The 17500-nt window shown below is 50.9% G+C and overlaps 7 protein-coding genes across 7 annotated transcripts in view; all 7 read left to right on the top strand.

Moving 5' to 3' along the window:
- The window catches only part of LOC135225572 (proline-rich proteoglycan 2-like), a 681-nt gene extending 348 nt beyond the window's left edge, over positions 1-333 (top strand). The window contains exon 1 of the mRNA XM_064264842.1: positions 1-333. This exon is cut by the window's left edge and continues 348 nt beyond it. Within this exon, the coding sequence (XP_064120912.1) occupies positions 1-333 (333 nt within the window).
- A 2529-nt stretch (positions 334-2862) lies between these two features.
- Positions 2863-3168, top strand: LOC135225571 (proline-rich proteoglycan 2-like). Its single transcript, XM_064264841.1, has one exon. It carries the CDS (start codon positions 2863-2865, stop codon positions 3166-3168), a length of 306 nt encoding a protein of 101 aa, XP_064120911.1.
- A 2576-nt stretch (positions 3169-5744) lies between these two features.
- LOC135225570 (proline-rich protein 2-like) lies at positions 5745-6194 on the top strand. The gene has a single exon (XM_064264839.1). It carries the CDS (start codon positions 5745-5747, stop codon positions 6192-6194), a length of 450 nt encoding a protein of 149 aa, XP_064120909.1.
- A 2721-nt stretch (positions 6195-8915) lies between these two features.
- On the top strand, positions 8916-9557 carry LOC135225569 (proline-rich proteoglycan 2-like). The gene has a single exon (XM_064264838.1). The coding sequence runs from the start codon at positions 8916-8918 to the stop codon at positions 9555-9557; it is 642 nt and encodes a 213-aa protein (XP_064120908.1).
- A 59-nt stretch (positions 9558-9616) lies between these two features.
- Positions 9617-10354, top strand: LOC135225568 (proline-rich proteoglycan 2-like). The gene has a single exon (XM_064264837.1). It carries the CDS (start codon positions 9617-9619, stop codon positions 10352-10354), a length of 738 nt encoding a protein of 245 aa, XP_064120907.1.
- A 60-nt stretch (positions 10355-10414) lies between these two features.
- Positions 10415-12604, top strand: LOC135225567 (basic salivary proline-rich protein 2-like). The gene is made up of 3 exons (XM_064264836.1): positions 10415-11130; positions 11279-11782; positions 12352-12604. The coding sequence occupies exons 1-3, from the start codon at positions 10415-10417 to the stop codon at positions 12602-12604; spliced, it is 1473 nt and encodes a 490-aa protein (XP_064120906.1).
- A 2132-nt stretch (positions 12605-14736) lies between these two features.
- On the top strand, positions 14737-15896 carry LOC135225566 (uncharacterized). Its single transcript, XM_064264834.1, has 2 exons — positions 14737-14847; positions 15033-15896. The coding sequence occupies exons 1-2, from the start codon at positions 14737-14739 to the stop codon at positions 15894-15896; spliced, it is 975 nt and encodes a 324-aa protein (XP_064120904.1).
- The last annotated feature ends 1604 nt before the right edge of the window (positions 15897-17500 follow it).

Genomic DNA, 17500 nt, shown 5'->3' with positions numbered 1-17500 from the left:
CCTGGCCCGAAGAGAAGGCCCAATGCTTGTGGGCCAAACCAAGCTCAGCAAAATCATGGCTCGAAGAGCAGGCCCGATGCTGTTGGGCCAAACCAAGCTCAGGAAAATCCTGGCCCTAAAAGAAGGCGCAATGATAGTGGGCCAAACCAAAATCAGCAATATTCTGGCCCGAAGAGAAGGCCCAATGCTGGTGGTGCAAACCAAGCTCTGGAAAATCCTGGCCTGAAGAGAAGGCCCAATGCTGGTGGTCCAAACCAAGCTCAGGAAAACCCTGGCCCGAATAGTATGCACAGTGCTGGTGGGCCAAAAAGGCTCACCAAAATCCTGGCCTGAAAAGAAGGCCCAATGCTGGTGGTCCAAACCAAACTCAGGAAAATCCTGGACTGAAAAGTTGGCCCAATGCTGGTGAGCCAAACCAAGCTCAGAAAAATCCTGGCCCGAAGAGAAGGCCTAATGCTGGTGGGCCAAACCAAGTTCAGGAAAATACTGGCCCGGAGAGAAGGCCCAATGCTTGTGGGCGAAGAGAAGGCCCAATGCTGGTGAGCCAAACCAAGCTTAGGAAAATCCTGGCCTGAAGAGAAGGTCCAATGCTGGTGGGCCAAACCAAGCTCAGCAAAATCCTGGTCTGAAGAGAAGGCCCAATGCTGGTGAGCCAAACCAAGCTTAGGAAAATCCTGGCCGAAGAGAAGGTCCAATGCTGGTGGGCCAAACCAAGCTCAGCAATATCCTAGCCTGAATAGAAGGCCCAATGCTGGTGGGCCAAACCAAGCTCGCAAAATCCTGGCCCGAAGAGAAGGCCCAATGCTGGTGAGCCAAACCAAGCTTAGGAAAATCCTGGCCAGAAGAGAAGGCCCAATGCTGGTGCCGGCCAAATAAACCAAAACAGAAAAATCCTGGCCTGAAGAGAAGGTCCAAATGCTGGTGGGCCCAAACCAAGCTCAGCAAAATCCTGGTCTGAAGAGAGGCCAATCTGGTGAGCAACCCAAGCTTAGGAAAACCTGGCCCGAAGAGAAGCCCAATGCTGGTGAGCCAAACCAGCTTAGGAAAATCCTGGCCGAAGAGGAAGGTCCATGCTGGTGGGGCCAAACCAAGTCTCAGCCATATCCTTAATAACTGAATAGAAGGCCCAATGCTGTGGGCCAAACCAACTGTCGGCAAAATCCTGGCCCAAGAGAGAAGGCCCAATGCTGGTGAGCCAAACCAAGCTTAGGAAAATCCTGGCCTGAAGAGAAGGCCCAATGCTGGTGGGCCAAACCAAGCTCAGAAAAATCCTGGCCAGAAGAGAAGGCCTAATGCTGGTGGGCCAAACCAAGCTCAGAAAAATCCTGGCCCGAATAGAAAGCCCAATGCTGGTGGGCCAAACCAATCTCAGCAAAATCCTGACCTGAAGAGAAGTCCCAAGCAAAATGGTGGGCCCCAAAACCAATCTCACCAAAATCCGCAGAAATGACCTGAATAGAAAGGCCCATTGCTGGGGGGTGGGCCAAACCAAGCTCAGAAAAATCCTGGCCCTATAGAAAGGCCCTAATGCTGGTGGGCCAAAACCAAGCTTCAGCAAAAATCGGGCCCTTAATGAAAGCCTAAGGCCCCTGCTGGTGGGGCCAAACCAAGCTCAGAAAAATCCCTTGGCCCAATGAGAAAGGCTAATGCTGTGGGCAAACCCAAGCTCAGAAAATCTGGCTGAAGAAAAGTGGCCTAATGCTGGTGGGCCAAAACCAAGCTCAGGAAAATCTGCCCAATAGTAAATAAAACCGCCCTATGCTGGTGGGCCAAATTAAAGCTCAGCAAAATCCTTGCCCTAATGAGAAAGCCCTATGCTGGGTGGGACCCAAACCAAGCTCAGCAAAATCCTTGCCCTAATAGAAATTAGCCCTAATGCTGGTGGGCCAAACCCAAGCGCTCAGGCAAAATCCTTGCCCTAACTAGAAAGCCTCAATGCATGGGGGTGGTCCCAAACCAAACCAAGCTCAGCAAAACTCTTGCCCTAACATAGAAGCCCTAATCGCTGGTGGGGTTGCCAAAAAACCAAGCTCAGCAAAAATGCCTGCCCTTAATAAAAGCCCAAAATGCCCTGGTGGCCAAACAAGCCTCAGCAAAATCCTTGGCCCCTATATAGAAGCGGCCAAAAAACCTCTGTGTGCCCAAACCAAGCTCATCAAAATCCTTGCCCTAAAAACTGAAAGCCCAATTGCCTGGTGGGCCAAACCAAGCTCAGCAAAAATCTTGCCCTAATAGAAAGCCCAATGCTGGTGGGCCAAACCAAGCTCAGCAAAATCCTTGCCCTAATAGAAAGCCTAATGCTGGTGGGCCAAACCAAGCTCAGCAAAATCCTTGCCCTAATAGAAAGCCCAATGCTGCTTGGGCCAAACAAGCGCAAAGCCCAAAATTCCTGGCCTGGAAAGAAAGCCCCATTGGGCTGTGGCCTAAACCAAGCTCAGAAACATTCTGGCCAGAAGAGAAGGCCTAATGCTGGTGGGCCAAATAAAGCTCAGGAAAATCCTGGCCTGAAAAGAAAGCCCATTGCTGGTGGGCCAAACCAAGCTCAGCAAAATCCTGGCCTGAAGAGAAGGCCCAATGCTGGTGGGCCAAACCAAGCTCAGCAAAATCCTGGCCTGAAGAGAGAAAAGCCCTATTGCTGGTGGGCAACCAAGCTCAGAAAAAATCCTTGCCTAATAGAAAGCCCAATGCCTGGTGGGGCGGGGGCCAAACCAAGCTTCAGAAAATTCCTGCCCGAATAGAAACCCCAATGCTGTGGGCCAAACCAAATCTCAGCAAAATCCTGACCTGAAGAGAAGGGCCCAATGCTGGTGGGCCAAACCAACCAAGCTCAGAAAAATTCTTGGGCCAGAAGAGAAGCTAATGATGGGACAAAACCAAGCTCATCAAAATCCTGGCTTGAAAAAAAAGCCCATTGCTGGTGGGCCAAACCAAGCTCAGCAAAATCCTGGCCCGAATAGAAAGCCCAATGCTGGTGGGCCAAACCAAGCTCAGCAAAATCCTGGCCTGAAGAGAAGGCCCAATGCTGGTGGGCCAAACCAAGCTCAGCAAAATCCTGGCCTGAAAAGAAAGCCCATTGCTGGTGGGCCAAACCAAGCTCAGAAAAATCCTGGCCCGAATAGAAAGCCCAATGCTGGTGGGCCAAACCAAGCTCAGCAAAATCCTGCCTGAAAAAGAAGCCCATTGCTGGTGGGCCCAACCAAGCTCAGAAAAATCCTGGCCCGAATAGAAGCCCAAATGCTGGTGGGCCAAAACAAGCTCAGGAAAATCCTGGTCCGAGAGAAGCCCAATGCTGGTGGGCCAAAACCAAGCTCAGGAAAAAATCCTGGTCCCGAAGAGAATCCAATGCTGGTGGCCAACCAAGCTCAGCAAAATCCTGGCCTGAAAAGCCAAAGCCATTGCTGGGGGTGGGCCAAACCAAACTTAGAAAAATCTTGGCCCGAAGAGAAGGCCCAATGCTGATGGGCCAAACTAAGCTCAGAAAAATCGAAAAAATCCTGGGCCTGGAAGAGAAGGCCCAATGCTGGCCTAAGGGTTGGCCAAACCAAACACTCCAAAAAAATCTTGGCCAGAAGAGAAGGCCCAATGCTGGTGGGCCAAACCAAACTCAAAAAAATCCTGGCCTGAAGAGAAGGCCCAATGCTGGTGGCCAAACAAGCCCAAGCAAAAATCTGGCTGAAAAGAAAGCATTGCCTGGTGGGCCGGCCAAGCTCAGCCCCAAAATCCTTTGCCCTATAGGAAAGCCCAATGGCCGGTGGCCAAACCAAGCTCAGGAAAAATCCTTGGCCCTGAATTTAGAAAGGCCCAATGCTGGTGGGCCAAACACCAAGCTCTGGCAAAAAATCAAAGGGAAAAGCCTGGACCATGAATGTTAGAAGGCCAATGCTGGTGGGCTCCAGAACCAAGCTCCTGCAAAATAGAAAGGCCCAATGTGGGGGCCAAACCAACAAGATCTCCTTGAAATCGAAGAGAAGGCCCAATTGCTGGTGGGCCAAAACCAAGCTCAGAAAAATCCTGGCCCTGTAGAAAGCCAATGCTGGTGGGCCAAACCAAGCTCAGGAAAAGAAAAAATCCTGCACTGTAGAAAAAAGAAAGGCCCAATGCTGGTGGGCCAAACCAAGCTCAGCAAAATCCTGGCATGAAAAGAAAGCCCATTCCTGGTGGGCCAACCAAGCTCTCAGAAAAAAATCCTTGCCCTAAATAGAAAGCCCAATGCTGGGGGGTGGGCCCCCCAACCAAGCTCAGCAAAAATCCTTGGGTCCTAGCAAGAAGGCCCAATGTCAGGTGGGTGCCCAACCAAGCTTCTGCAAAATCCTTGTCCCGAAGAGAAGGCCCAATTGCCAGGTGGCCTAAACCAACGCTCTGCAAAATCCTGGTCCGAAGATAAGGCCCAAATGCTGTTGGGCCAAACCAAGTCTCTGCAAAATCCTGGTCCGAAGCGAAGGCCCATGCTGGGTGGGCCTAACCCAAGCTCTGCCAAAAATACCTTGTCCTGAAAACGAAAGCCCAATGCCTGGTGGTCCAAACCGAATCTCTGCAAAATCCTGGCCTGAAAAGAAAGCCCAGCTGGTGGGCCACCAAGCTCAGAAAATCCTTGGCCCTAATAGCCCAAGCCAAATGCGGTGGGAACCAAGCTCTCAAATCCTGGCCTGAAAAGAAAGCCAATACTGGTGGGACAACCCACGCTCTGCAAAATCCATGGCCTGGGAAAAGAAAAGCCCAAATTGACCTGGTGGGCCAAACCAAGCTCAAAAAAGAAAAAGTCCTTGCCCTAATAGAAAGAACCCAATGCTGGTTGGGCCAAACCAAGCTCAGAAAAATCCTGGTTCCGAAGGAGGGAAGGCCCAATGCAGGTGGGGTGCCCAAGCCTCTGCCAAAATCCTGGTCCGAATGAGAAGGCCAATGCTGGTGGGCCAAACCCAAGCTCTGCAAAAAATCCTGGTCCCGAAAGAAGGAGGCCCAATGGCTGGTGGGCCAAACCAAGCTCTTTTGCAAAATCCTGGTTCCGAAGAAGAAAGGCAATGCTGGTGGGCCGTAAACAAGCTCTGCAAAATTCCTGGTCCTAAAGAGAAACGGCCCAATGCACGGTTTGGGTCCAAACCAAAGCCCTCTGCAAAATCCTGGTCCGCCTAAGAGAAGGCCAATGCTTGGTATCCAAACAATCTCTGCAAAATTCCTGGCCCGAAGAGAAGGGCCCAATGCTGGTGGGCCGAAACCAAGCTCTGCAAACATCATGGTCCTAAGAGAAGGCCAATTGCTGGCTGGGCCAAACCAAGCTCTGCAAAAATCCTGGGTCCGAAGAGAATAGGCCCCAATGCCAGGTTGGGCCAAACCAAAGCCTGCTGCAAAAATCCTGGTCCGAAGGAAGGAAGCCCTAATACAGGTGGGCCAAACCAAGCTCTGCAAAATCCTGTAAACCGAAAAGAAAGAAGGCCCCAATGCAAGTGGGCCAAAACCAAAAGCCCTCTGGCAAATCCTGTCCCGGAAAAGAAGAAGGCCCCAATGCAGGTGGGCCCCAAACAAAGCTCTGCAAAATCCCTGGTCCGAAAGAAAAAGAAGCCCAATGCCTGGGTGGTGACACCCAAACCAAAGCTCTGCAAATCCTGGTAAACCGCAAGAGAAAAGGCCCCAGAATGCTGTGGGCAAAACCAAGCTCTGGCCCAAATCCTGGGTTCCGGAAGAGAAAGGCCCGCCAATGCTGGTGGCCACCCAAAGCTCTCCCACAATCCTGCCGAGAATGAAGGCAAATGCAGGTGGGTCCAACCAAAAGCTCTGGCCAAAAATCCTGGTCCGGAGAGAAAGGAACAATGCAGGTGGGCCACCAAGCCGCAAAAGCAACCTCCTGTCCGAAAAAAGAGGAAGGCCCAATGCCTGGGGTGGGTCCAAACAAAGCTCTGCAAAATCCTGGTCCGAAGAGAAACGGCCCCAATGCTGGTGGGCCCGCCAAACCAAGCTCTGCAAAATCCTGGTCCGAAGCAGAGCCCAATGCTGGTGGGCCAAACCAAAGCTCCGCAAAATCTGGCCCCCCTGAAGCCCCAATGCTGGTTGGGCCCAAACCCAACCTCTGCAAAAATCCTGGCCTGGGGAAAGAACCGAGGGAAGGCCCAATGGCCAAAGGTGGGCCAAACCAAAGCTCAGGCCAAAATCCTGGTCCGAAGAGAAGGCCCATGCTGGTGGGGCCCAAACCCCAAAGCTAAATGGAAAATCCTGGTCCGGAAAGAGAAGGCCCAATTGCGGTTGGGCCCCAAACCAAGCCTCTTGGCCCAAATCCTGGTCCGAAGCCCGAAAGGCCCAAATGCTGTGGGCCAAACCCAAGCCTCTGGCAAATTCCTGGCTGGAAAAGAAAGCCCAAGTGGCTGGTTGGCCAAACCAAGCTCTTGGCCAAAATCCTGGCCTGGAAAAGAAACCCAATCAAAACCTGAAAGGAAAGCCCAATGCTGGTGGGCCAAACCAAGCTCTGCAAAATCCTGGCCTGAAAAGAAAGCCCATTGCTGGTGGGCCAAACCAAGCTCAGAAAAATCCTTGCCCTAATAGAAAGCCCAATGCTGGTGGGCCAAACCAAGCTCAGAAAAATCCTGGTCCGAAGAGAAGCCCAATGCTGGTGGGCCAAACCAAGCTCTGCAAAATCCTGGTCCGAAGAGAAGGCCCAATGCTGGTGGGCCAAACCAAGCTCTGCAAAATCCTGGTCCGAAGAGAAGGCCCAATGCTGGTGGGCCAAACCAAGCTCTGCAAAATCCTGGTCCGAAGAGAAAGCCCAATGCTGGTGGGCCAAACCAAGCTCTGCAAAATCCTGGTCCAAGAGAAGGCCAATGCAGGTGGGCCAAACCAAGCTCTGCAAAATCCTGGTCCGAAGAGAAGGCCCAATGCAGGTGGGCCAAACCAAGCTCTGCAAAATCCTGGTCCGAAGAGAAGGCCCAATGCTGGTGGGCCAAACCAAGCTCTGCAAAATCCTGGTCCGAAGAGAAGGCCCAATGCAGGTGGGCCAAACCAAGCTCTGCAAAATCCTGGTCCGAAGAGAAGGCCCAATGCTGGTGGCCAAACCAAGCTTCTGCAAATCCTGGTACGAAGAGAAGGCCGAATGCTTGTGGGCCAAACCAAGCCTCTGCAAAATCCTTGGTCCGAAGAGAAGGCCCAATGCTGGTTGGCCAAACCAAGCTCTGCAAAATCCTGGTACGAGAGAAGGTCAATCTTGTGGGCCAAACCAAGCTCTGCAAAATCCTGGTCCGAAGAGAAGGCCCAATGCAGGTGGGCCAAACCAAGCTCTGCAAAATCCTGGTCCGAAGAGAAAGCCCAATGCTGGTGGGCCAAACCAAGCTCTGCAAAATCCTGGTACGAAGAGAAGGCCAATGATGTGGGGCCAAACCAAGCTCAGCAAATACGGCCGAAGAGGAAAGGCAATGCTGGTGGGGCCACACCAAGCTCAAAGCAAATCCTGGCCCGAAGAGAGTGCCAAATGCTGGTGGGCCAAACAAGCTCAGCAAAATCATGGTCCGAAGAGAAAGGACCCCAATGCTGGTGGGGCCAAAAACAAGCTCAGCAAAATCCTGCCGAAAGAGAAGGCCAATGCTGGTGGCCAAAAACCAAGCCAGCAAAATCCTTGGCTGAAAGAAAGCCCATTGAGGAGTGGGCAAACAAGCTCAGACAAAAATCTGGCCCGAAAGAAGCCCAATGCTGGTGGGCCAAAAAACAAGCTCAGGAAAATCTTGTCCGAAGAGAAGTGCCAATGCTGTGGGCCAAAACCAAGCTCCAGCCCAAAATCCAGGCCTGAAAAGAAAAGCCCATTGCTGGTGGGCCAACCAAACTTAGAAAAATCTTGGCCCGAAGAGAAGGCCCAATGCTGGTGGGCCAAACCAAGCTCAGGAAAATCCTGGTCCGAAGAGAAGGCCCAATGCTGATGGGCCAAACTAAGCTCAGAAAAATCTTGGCCTGAAGAGAAGGCCCAATGCTGGTGGGCCAAACCAAGCTCAAAAAAATCTTGGCCAGAAGAGAAGGCCCAATGCTGGTGGGCCAAACCAAACTCAAAAAAATCCTGGCCTGAAGAGAAGGCCCAATGCTGGTGGGCCAAACCAAGCTCAGCAAAATCCTGACCTGAAAAGAAAGCCCATTGCTGGTGGGCCAAACCAAGCTCAGAAAAATCCTTGCCCTAATAGAAAGCCCAATGCTGGGGGTTGGGCCAAAACCCAAGCTCAGGAAATCTGGCCGGAAGAGAAAGGCCCCAATGCTGTGGGCCAAAACCAAGCTCAGAAAAATCCTGGCCTGAAAAGAAAGCCATTGCTGGTGGGCCAAACTAAGCTCAGAAAAATCCTTGCCCTAATAGAAAGCCCAATGCTGGTGGGCCAAACCAAGCTCAGGAAAATCCTGGCCTGAAGAGAAGGCCCAATGCTGGTGGGCCAAACCAAGCTCAGAAAAATCCTGGCCTGAAAAGAAAGCCCATTGCTGGTGGGCCAAACCAAGCTCAGAAAAATCCTTGCCCTAATAGAAAGCCCAATGCTGGTGGGCCTAACCAAGCTCAGCAAAATCCTGGCCTGAAAAGAAAGCCCAATGCTGTGGGCCAAACAAGCTCAGAAAAATCCTGGCCTGAAAAGAAAGCCCAATTGCTGGTGGGCCAAACCAAGCTCAGAAAAATCCTTGCCCTAATAGAAAGCCCAATGCTGGTGGGCCAAATCAAGCTCAGCAAAATCCTGGTCCGAAGAGAAGGCCCAATGCAGGTGGGCCAAACCAAGCTCTGCAAAATCCTGGTCCGAAGAGAAGGCCCAATGCAGGTGGGCCAAACCAAGCTCTGCCAAATCCTAGTCCGAAGAGAAGGCCCAATGCTGGTGGGCCAAACCAAGCTCTGCAAAATCCTGGTCCGAAGCGAAGGCCCAATGCTGGTGGGCCAACCCAAGCTCTGCAAAATCCTGGCCTGAAAAGAAAGCCCAATGCTGGTGGGCCAAACCAAGCTCTGCAAAATCCTAGGCCTGAAAAGAAAGCCCAATACTGGTGGGCCAAACCAAGCTCTGCAAAATCCTGGCCTGAAAAGAAAGCCCATTGCTGGTGGGCCAAACCAAGCTCAGAAAAATCCTTGCCCTAATAGAAAGCCCAATGCTGGTGGGCCAAACCAAGCTCAGAAAAATCCTGGTCCGAAGAGAAGGCCCAATGCAGGTGGGCCAAACCAAGCTCTGCAAAATCCTGGTCCGAAGAGAAGGACCCAATGCTGTGGGCCAAACCAAGCTCTGCAAAATCCTGGTCCGAAGAGAAGGCCCAATGCTGGTGGGCCAAACCAAGCTCTGCAAAATCCTGGTCCGAAGAGAAGGCCCAATGCTGGTGGGCCAAGCCAAGCTCTGCAAAATCCTGTCCAAGAGAAGGCCCATTGCAGGTGGGCCAAAACCAAGCTCGCAAAATCCTGGTCCGAAGAGAAGGCCCATTGCAGGTGGGCCAAACCAAGCTCTGCAAAATCCTGGTCCGAAGAGAAGGCCCAATGCGGGGGGGCCAAACCAAGCCTCTGCAAAATCCTGGTCCGAAGGAGAAGGCCCAATGCAGGTGGGCCAAACCAAGCTCTGCAAAAATCCTGGTCCGAATAGAAGGCCCAAGCAGGTGGGCCAAACCAAGCTCTGCAAAATCCTGGTCGAGAGAAGGCCCAATGCAGGGGGGTTGGGGCCCAAACCAAGCTCTGCAAAATCCTGGTCCGAAGAGAAGGCCCAATGCAGGTGGGCCAAACCAAGCTCTGCAAAATCCTGGTCCGAAGAGAAGGCCCAATGCAGGTGGGCCAAACCAAGCTCTGCAAAATCCTGGCCCGAATAGAAGGGCCCAAGCTGGGGGGTACAAACCAAGCTCTGCAAAACCTGTTCAAGAAAGAAAGGCCCAATGCCGGTGGGCCCCAAACCAAGCTCTGCAAAATCCTGGGTCCCGAGAGAAGCCCAATGCAGGTGGTTCGAAAACCAATGGCTCTGCAAAATCCCTGGTCCGAAGAGAAGGCCCAATGCAGGTGGGGCCAACCAAGCTCTGCAAAAATCCTGGGCCGAAGAGGAAAGCCCAATGCTTGGTTGGGGCCCCCCAAAACCAAGCTCTGCAAAATCCTTGTACGAAGAGAAGGCCCAATGCGGGTGGCCAAACCAAAGCTCTTGCAAAATCCTGGTCCGAAAGAGAAGGGGGGGCCCCCAATGCTGGGGGCCCAAACCAAGCTTGGCTCAAAATTCCTGGTCCGAATAGAAGGCCCAATCAGGTGGGTCAAACCAAGCTCTGCAAAATCCCTGGTCCGAAGAGAAGGCCCAATGCAGGGGGTTGGCAAAACCAAGCTCCTGCAAAATCCTGGTTCGAAGAGAAGGCCCAATGCTGCCAAAACCAAGCCTGCATCCTGTCCGGAAGGAAGGCCCAATGAAACTGGTGGGCCAAACCCAAGCTCTGCAAAACCTGGTACGAAAAGAAAAGGAAGGCCCAAATGCTGGGTGGGCAAAACCAAGCCCTCTGCCATCCTCCGGTTCCGAAGAGAAGGCCAATGCTGGTTGGGCCAAACCAAGCTCTGCAAAAATTCTGGTCCGAGAAGGAAGCCAAATGCTGGTGGGCCCAAACCAAAGAAAATCCGCAAAAGATCTGGTCAGTTAGGAAGGAAGGCCCAATGCTGGTGGGCCAACCAAGCCTAGCCAATCCTGGCCTGAAAAGAAAGCCCATTGCTGGTGGGCCAAACCAAAAGCTGAGAAAAACTCCTGCCCTTGAAAAGAAGCCCAAAAATGGCTGGTGGGCCCAAAACCAAGCTCAGCAACAAAATCCTGCCTGGAAAAGAAGCCCCGCACCAAATGCTGGTGCCCAAACCAAGGTCCAAAGAAAATCCGGCCTGGTGAAAAGAGAAAAAGGCCAATGCTGCCCAAACCAAGCCAAGCAAAATCCATGGTCCGAAGAGGAAGAGGAAGCCCAATTGCAAAGGTGCAAAACCCAAGCCCAGCCAAAATCCTGGGTCCAAAGAGAAGGCATTGGCAAAGGTGGGCCAACAAAGCTCTGCAAAATCCCTGGTCCGAAAGAAAAGGAAAAGGCCCTCAAATTTCTTGGGTGGGCCAAACCAAGATCAGCAAAATCCTGCCCGAGAAAAAGGAAGGCCAAGCTGGTGGGGCCAAACCAAGCTCAAGGCAAAATCCTGGCCGGAAGAGAAGGCCCAATGTGGTGCCAAAACCCAAGTCAGCAAAAATCCTGGCCCTCGAAAGAGAAAAGGCCCAATGCTGGTGGCAAACCAAGCCACAAAATCTGGCCTGAAAGGAAGAAGGCCCCAATGCTGGGGGAAAGCACCAAATCCTTGGCCTGAAAATTAAAGGAAAGCCCACAATTCCGCTGGTGGGAAGGCCAAACCAAAAGCCTCCAAAAGCCCAAAATCTGGCCTGAAAAAAGGAAAAGAAAGCCCATTGCTGGTGGGCCAAAACCAAGCTCAGGGAAAAACCATCCCTGGCTGGGGAAAAAGAGAAAGGGCCCAACCCAAGCTTGGGTGGGCCAAAAACCAAGCCCTCAGCCCCAAAAAATCGTGGGTCCGAAGAGAAGGGCCCAAGCTGGTGGGCCAAAACCAAGCTCAAAGGCCAAAATTCCGGTCCAAAGAAAAGAAAAAGGCCCAATGTAAAGGTGGGCCAAAACCAAGGCCTCCCTGGCCAAACAATCCTGGTCCCGAAGGGAAAGAAGGCCCACCCAATGCTGGTGGGCCAAAACCAAAGCTCAGCCAAAATCCTGGGCGAAGAAAAGGAAGGCCCAAAATTGCTGGTGGGCCAAAAAACCAAGCTCAAAAGGCCAAAAACCTGGCCCGAAAGAAAAGGACCCAAGGCCCAAGCTGGTAAGGCCAAAACCCCAAGCTCCAAAGCAAAATCCTGGTTCCGAAGGAGATGAAGGGGGAAGCCAAATGGCCTGGGGGCCAACCAAAAAGCTCAAAAGGCAAATCTGGGCCAAAATGAAAAGGAAGGAAGGCCCAATGCTGGTGGGCCAAACCCAAGCCTCAAAGCAAAACCTGGCCCTGAACCAGAAAGGACCAATTGCTGGGGGTTGGGCCAAAACCAAGCTCAGGAAAAACCTGGCCCGAAAATAAAGAAGGCCCAATGGGCCTGGCTTTCCCAAACCCAAGGCAAAGAAAATCCTTGTTCCGAAGAGAAGGTCCCAAATGTGGGTGGGCCAAACCAAGCTCAGCAAAATCCCAAGGCCCTGAAAGAAAGCCCAAATTGGCCTGGTGGGCCAAACCAAACTTCAGAAAAAATCCTTGGCCCGAAAAAGAAAGAAGGCCCAAATGCTTGGTGGGCCCAAACCAAAGCTCCAAAGGAAAATCCCTGGTAAAACCGAAGAAAAGAAAAGTTAAACCAATTGCTTGGAATGGGCCAAACCTAAGCTCAGAAAAACCTTTGCCCTGAAAAGGAGAAGGCCCAAATGCTTGGAAAATGGCCAAACCCAAAGCAACCAACCAAATCCTGGCCAAAAGAAGAGAAAGGCCCAAGGCCTTGGTGGGCCAAACCAAACTCCAAAAAATCCTGGAACCCCTGAAAGAAAAGAAGGGCCCAAAATTGCTGGGGGGCCCAAAACCAAGCTAGCAACCCAATCCGGAAACCTGGAAAAGAAAGCCCAATTGTGGTGGGGCCAAAACCAAGCTCAGAAAAATCCTTGGCCCTAAAATTAAAGAAAGCCAATGCCCTGGTGGGCCAAAACCAAGCTCAGGGAAAATCCTGGCCTGAAGAGAAGGCCCCAACAAATGCCTGGTTGGGCCAAAAACCAAGCCTCAGAAAAATCCTTGCCTGAAAAGGAAAGGCCCAATTGCTTGGTGGGCCAAAACCTAAAGATCAGAAAAATCCTTGGCCCTAAAATAGAAGCCCATGGTGGTTGGGCCAAACCAAAGCCTCCAAGGAAAATCCGGCTGAAAGGAAGAAGGCCCAATTGCCTGGGGGCCAAACCAAAGCCTCAGGAAAAATCCTAAACCCTGGAAAAGGAAAGTCCAAATGCTGGGGGCCAAACCAAGGCCCTCAGAAAAATTCTGGCCTAAAATAAAGAAAAGCCCAAAATGTGGGTGGGCCTAAAATTAAACCAAAGTCAGCCAAAATCCTGGCCTGAAAAAGGAACGTCCCAAAAAATGTGGTGGGCAAAACCAAGCTCAATGGAAAAATCCTGGCCTGGAAAAGAAGCCCAATTGCTGGCCTGGGCCAAACCAAGGCCTTCAGGAAAAATCCTTGCCCTAAGAGAAAGGCCCAATGCTGGGGTTGGGCCAAAAATTCCAAGCCTCAAGGGGCCAAAAACCTGCGGTCCGAAGAGAAGGGCCCAATGCAGGTGGGCCCAAACCAAGCTCTGTCCAAAATCCTGGGTCGAAAAAGGAAGAAGGCCCCAAGCAGGTGGGCCAAACCAAGCGCTGGCCAAATCCTAAAAGTCGGAAGAGAGGCACAATGCTGGGGGTGGGCCCAAAACCTAAAGCCCTCCCCGCAAAATCCTGGTCCGAAGCCCGAAGGCCAAATGTGGTGAAGGCCAACCAAAAAAGCTCTGCAAAATCTGGCCTGAAAAAGGAAAGGCCCAATGCTGGGTGGCCAAACCAAGCTCTGCCCAAAAAAAAAAAAATTCATAAGCCTGAAAAGAAGCCCAAAATTAAATGCGTGGCGGCCAACCAAGCTCTGGCCAAACCCTGGCCTGGCCAAAAAAGAAAGAACCAAATTGCTTGGTGGGCCAACCAAACCCAACGTCCGGAAAATCTGGGGGCCCTAAAAAAATTAGAACCCGCCAAATGGCCTGGTGGCCAAAACCAAAGCCTCCAGAAAAATCCTGGTTCCGGAAGAGAAAAAGGCCAATGCCCAAAGGTGGGGGCCAAAACCAAGCTCTGGCCAAAATCTGGTCCGAAGGAAAAGGAAAAGGCCCAATGGCCTGGTGGGCCAAACCCCAAGCTTCCTGGGCCAAAATCTGGTTCCGGAAGAAAAAGGAAGGCCCAATGCTGGTGGGCCAAACCAAGCTCTGGCAAAATTCCTGGTCGAAAAGGAAAGAAAGCCCAATTGCTGGGGGGCCAAAGCAAGCCTTCCCGGCCAAAAATCCTTGGTCCAAGGAAAAAGGAAGGCCCAATTGCAGGTGGGCCAAACCAAAGCTCTGCAAAATCCTGGTCCGAAGAGAAGGCCCAAGCAAGGTGGGCCAAAACCAAAGCTCTGCAAAATCCTGGTCCGAAAAGAGAACCCAAGAAAGAAAAGGCCCAATGCAAGGTGGGCCAAAACCCAAAAGCCCTCCTTGCAAAATCCTGGTCCGGAAAAAGAAAAGGAAGGCCCAATGCCAGGCCGGGGGCCAAAAACCAAGCCCCTCTGGTTCAAAATCCTGTCCGAGAGAAGGCCAAGCAAAGGTGGGCCAAACCAAGCCCTCTGGCCCCAAAAATCCGAAAATCGAAAGAGAAGGTCCCAAACCGCAAAAGGTGGGCCCAAACCAAGGAAATCTGGCCAAAATCCTGGCCGAAAAGGAAGAAGGCCCAATGCTGGTGGGCCAAACCAAGCTCTAAAAACCAAAATCTTTGGTCCGGAAGAGAAGGCCCAATGTGGTGGGCCAAACCAAGCTCTGCAAAATCCTGGTCGAAGAGAAAGGCCCAATGCCAAAGGTGGGGCCAAAACCAAGCCCTCTGGCAAAATCCATGGTCCGAAAGAGAAAAGGGCCCAAAATGCAAAGGTTGGGCAAACCAAAACCCACAAAGGCCTCTGCCCAAATCCTGGTCGAGAAAAGAAGGCCCAATGCTGGTTGGCCAAACCCAAGCTCCTGCCAAAATCCTTGTAAACCGAAAAGGAAGAAGGCCCAATGGCTGGGGGGGGCCAAACCAAGTCAGCAAAATCCTGCCCGAATGAGAAGCCCAATTATGGTGGGCCAACCAAGTTAGCAAAATCCTGGTCCGAAGAGAAGGCCAAGCTGGTGGGCAAAACCAAAGCTCAGCAAAATCTTGTCCGAAGAGAAGGCCAATGCAGTGAGGCCAACCAAGCTCAGCAAAATCCACCCCCCCCCCCTCTTCCTTCCCAAAAATTTCCCCCCCCCACTTCCCCTCCCCCTTTCTTCTCCCCTCCATTTTCAACCCCCCCACCTTTTTCCCTGGCCTGAAGAGAACGCCCAATGCTGGTGGGCAAACCAAGCTCAGCAAAATCCTGCCCCGAAGAGAAGGCCCCATGTGGTGGGGCAAACCAAGCTTAGCAAAATCCTGGTCCAAGAGAAGGCCCATGCTGGTGGGCCAACAAGGCTCAGCAAAAATCCTGTCCGAAGAGAATGCCCAATGCCTGTTGGGGCCAAACCAAGCTCAGCAAAATCCTGGCCTGAAGAGAAGCCCAATGCCTGGTGGCCAAACCAAGCTTCCGCAAATCTGTCCTGAAGAGAAGGCCCAATGCTTGGTGGGGCCAACCAAGCTCAGGAATCCCTGGCTGAAGAGAAGGCCCAATGCTGGTGGGCCAACCAAGCTCAAGGAAAATCCTGCCCCCTTGGGGAAAAAAAAGAGAAGGCCCAATGCTGGTGGGCCAAACCAAGCTCAGGAAAATCCTGGCCCGAAGAGAAGGCCCAATGCTGGTGGGCCAAACCAAGCTCAGGCAAAATCCTGGCCCGAAGAGAAGGCCCAATGCTGGTGGGCCAAACCAGATCAGGAAAATCCTGTGCCCGAAGAGAAGGCCCCAATGCTGTGGGCCAAAACCCAGCTCAGGAAAATCCTGGCCGAGAGAAGGCCCCAGACGCTGTTGGGCCAAATCAAGCTTAGGAAAATCCTGGCCCAAGAGAAGGTCCCAACGCTGGTGTCCAATCAGCTCCAGGAAAATCCTGGCCCGAAAGAGAAGGCCCAATACTGGTGGGCCAAAAAGGCTCAGGAAAATCCTGGCCCGAAGAAAAGGCCCGCGCCATGCTGTGCCAAATCAAAGCTCAGGAAAATCCTGGCCCGAAAGAGAAGGCCCAACTGGCTGGTTGGGCCATCCCAAGGCCAAAAGTAAAATCTGCCCGAAGAGAATGGCCCAATGAAACCAAACAATCCAAGCCCTAAAGGAAAATCCTGGCCCGAAGAGAAGGGCCCAATGCCTGGTTGGGCCAAAATTCAAAGCTCCAAGGAAAATCTGGCCGAAGGAAAGGAAGGCCCAATGCTGGTTGGCCATACCAAGATCAGTAAAATCCTGGCCCGAAGAGAAGGCCCAATGCTGGTGGGCCAAACCAAGATCAGGAAAATCCTGGCCCGAAGAGAAGGCCCAATGCTGGTGGGCCAAACCAAGCTCAGGAAAATCCTGGCCCGAAGAGAAGGCCCAACGCTGTTGGGCCAAACCAAGGTCACCTAAATCCTGGTTGATGAACCAGAGTTGCAAGCAAGCAAAATAAACTAAAAACGAATAATTTATAGAAAGTCTTCTGGCAAATTATGACTTCTACATAGAAAAGAAAGAATTTCTGGTCTCGTTGAAGTCTAGTTTTCTGGTTGTTTTGTGGAAACCTTCTTTTCATGAATTTGTCTTACAAACAGACGTCAAGGTCAACATTCTTTATGGGATACAACACACCCACACTCAAAAGACATCTCAAGAAAGATTAAGTCTTCCATGAAAAGAAAGGAAATCGAATTAATCAACAGATAAATTACACATTCGCAAGATTAAGAATGATTCTACGTTAAAATCAGACGCCTTCTTTCAATTACATCACAAGTCAGGATTCAAAATACCACAACCAGTCTCTGTTCACCACCGAACCGGAATGATATAAATTCATATAAAAAATCAATTGCTAAAAACAGAACGATAACTGGAAATATATGTATAAGAGCTCTCTCTCTCTCTCTCTCTTCTCTCTCTCTCTCTCTCTCTCTCTCTCTCTCTCTCTCTCTCTACTCGGCAGAAAGAATGAGGAATAATCTTTTTAATCAATGACCCAATCTTAACCTCTCTTTCTGTGACTGTAAAACTGCAAACAAACGTCCCGTAATTTATCTAATAAATTTGCATTCAAATGTATGTACATTAATAAATAACGAAGGTGTCTTTGTAATTAGATACCGGATACCTTAGAGCTGTAGTCCATTAATAATACAAAACTGAACGTCACAGGTAAGTCTACCATGCCCATCGACATACCTTTAATTAAATGAACATTTGCATAATATCTGTTCTAATATATGCAGCGATCTCAAACGTATGTTACTCTGTAGCCTTAGTTCAGTCACAACATAGCAACGGAGTGAACTGGACGATTGCCAATGTTGCAGGCACAGGTATTGGTTTTGGTAATAATTAAATATTCGCGTTTTCAGTATGGGAAAAGAATAAATATGGAATACTTATAGATTTAATTATTGTAAGAAATACGATCTCAGAAGTGTACTTTGGTATGGAATACTGATAAATTAATATTAGTATAACAATACCTTCTCAGAAGTGTAATTCGCAATGGAATACTAATAGATTTAATCATTAAAAACAATATGATCTCAAATAATTTACTTGGGATATTTATGTATTTAATTATTATTAGCAATACGATCTCAGCAGTGTAATTATTAAAAGTTTACGATTTCAAAAGGTAATTTATTATGGAACACTTATAGATTTAATGA

The sequence above is a fragment of the Macrobrachium nipponense genome, chromosome 13 (genome assembly GCF_015104395.2).
Source record: "Macrobrachium nipponense isolate FS-2020 chromosome 13, ASM1510439v2, whole genome shotgun sequence".
NCBI lineage: Eukaryota > Metazoa > Arthropoda > Malacostraca > Decapoda > Palaemonidae > Macrobrachium > Macrobrachium nipponense.
Note: the sequence above shows the minus strand (reverse complement) of the source record. Positions and strands in the feature narration are given on the sequence as shown.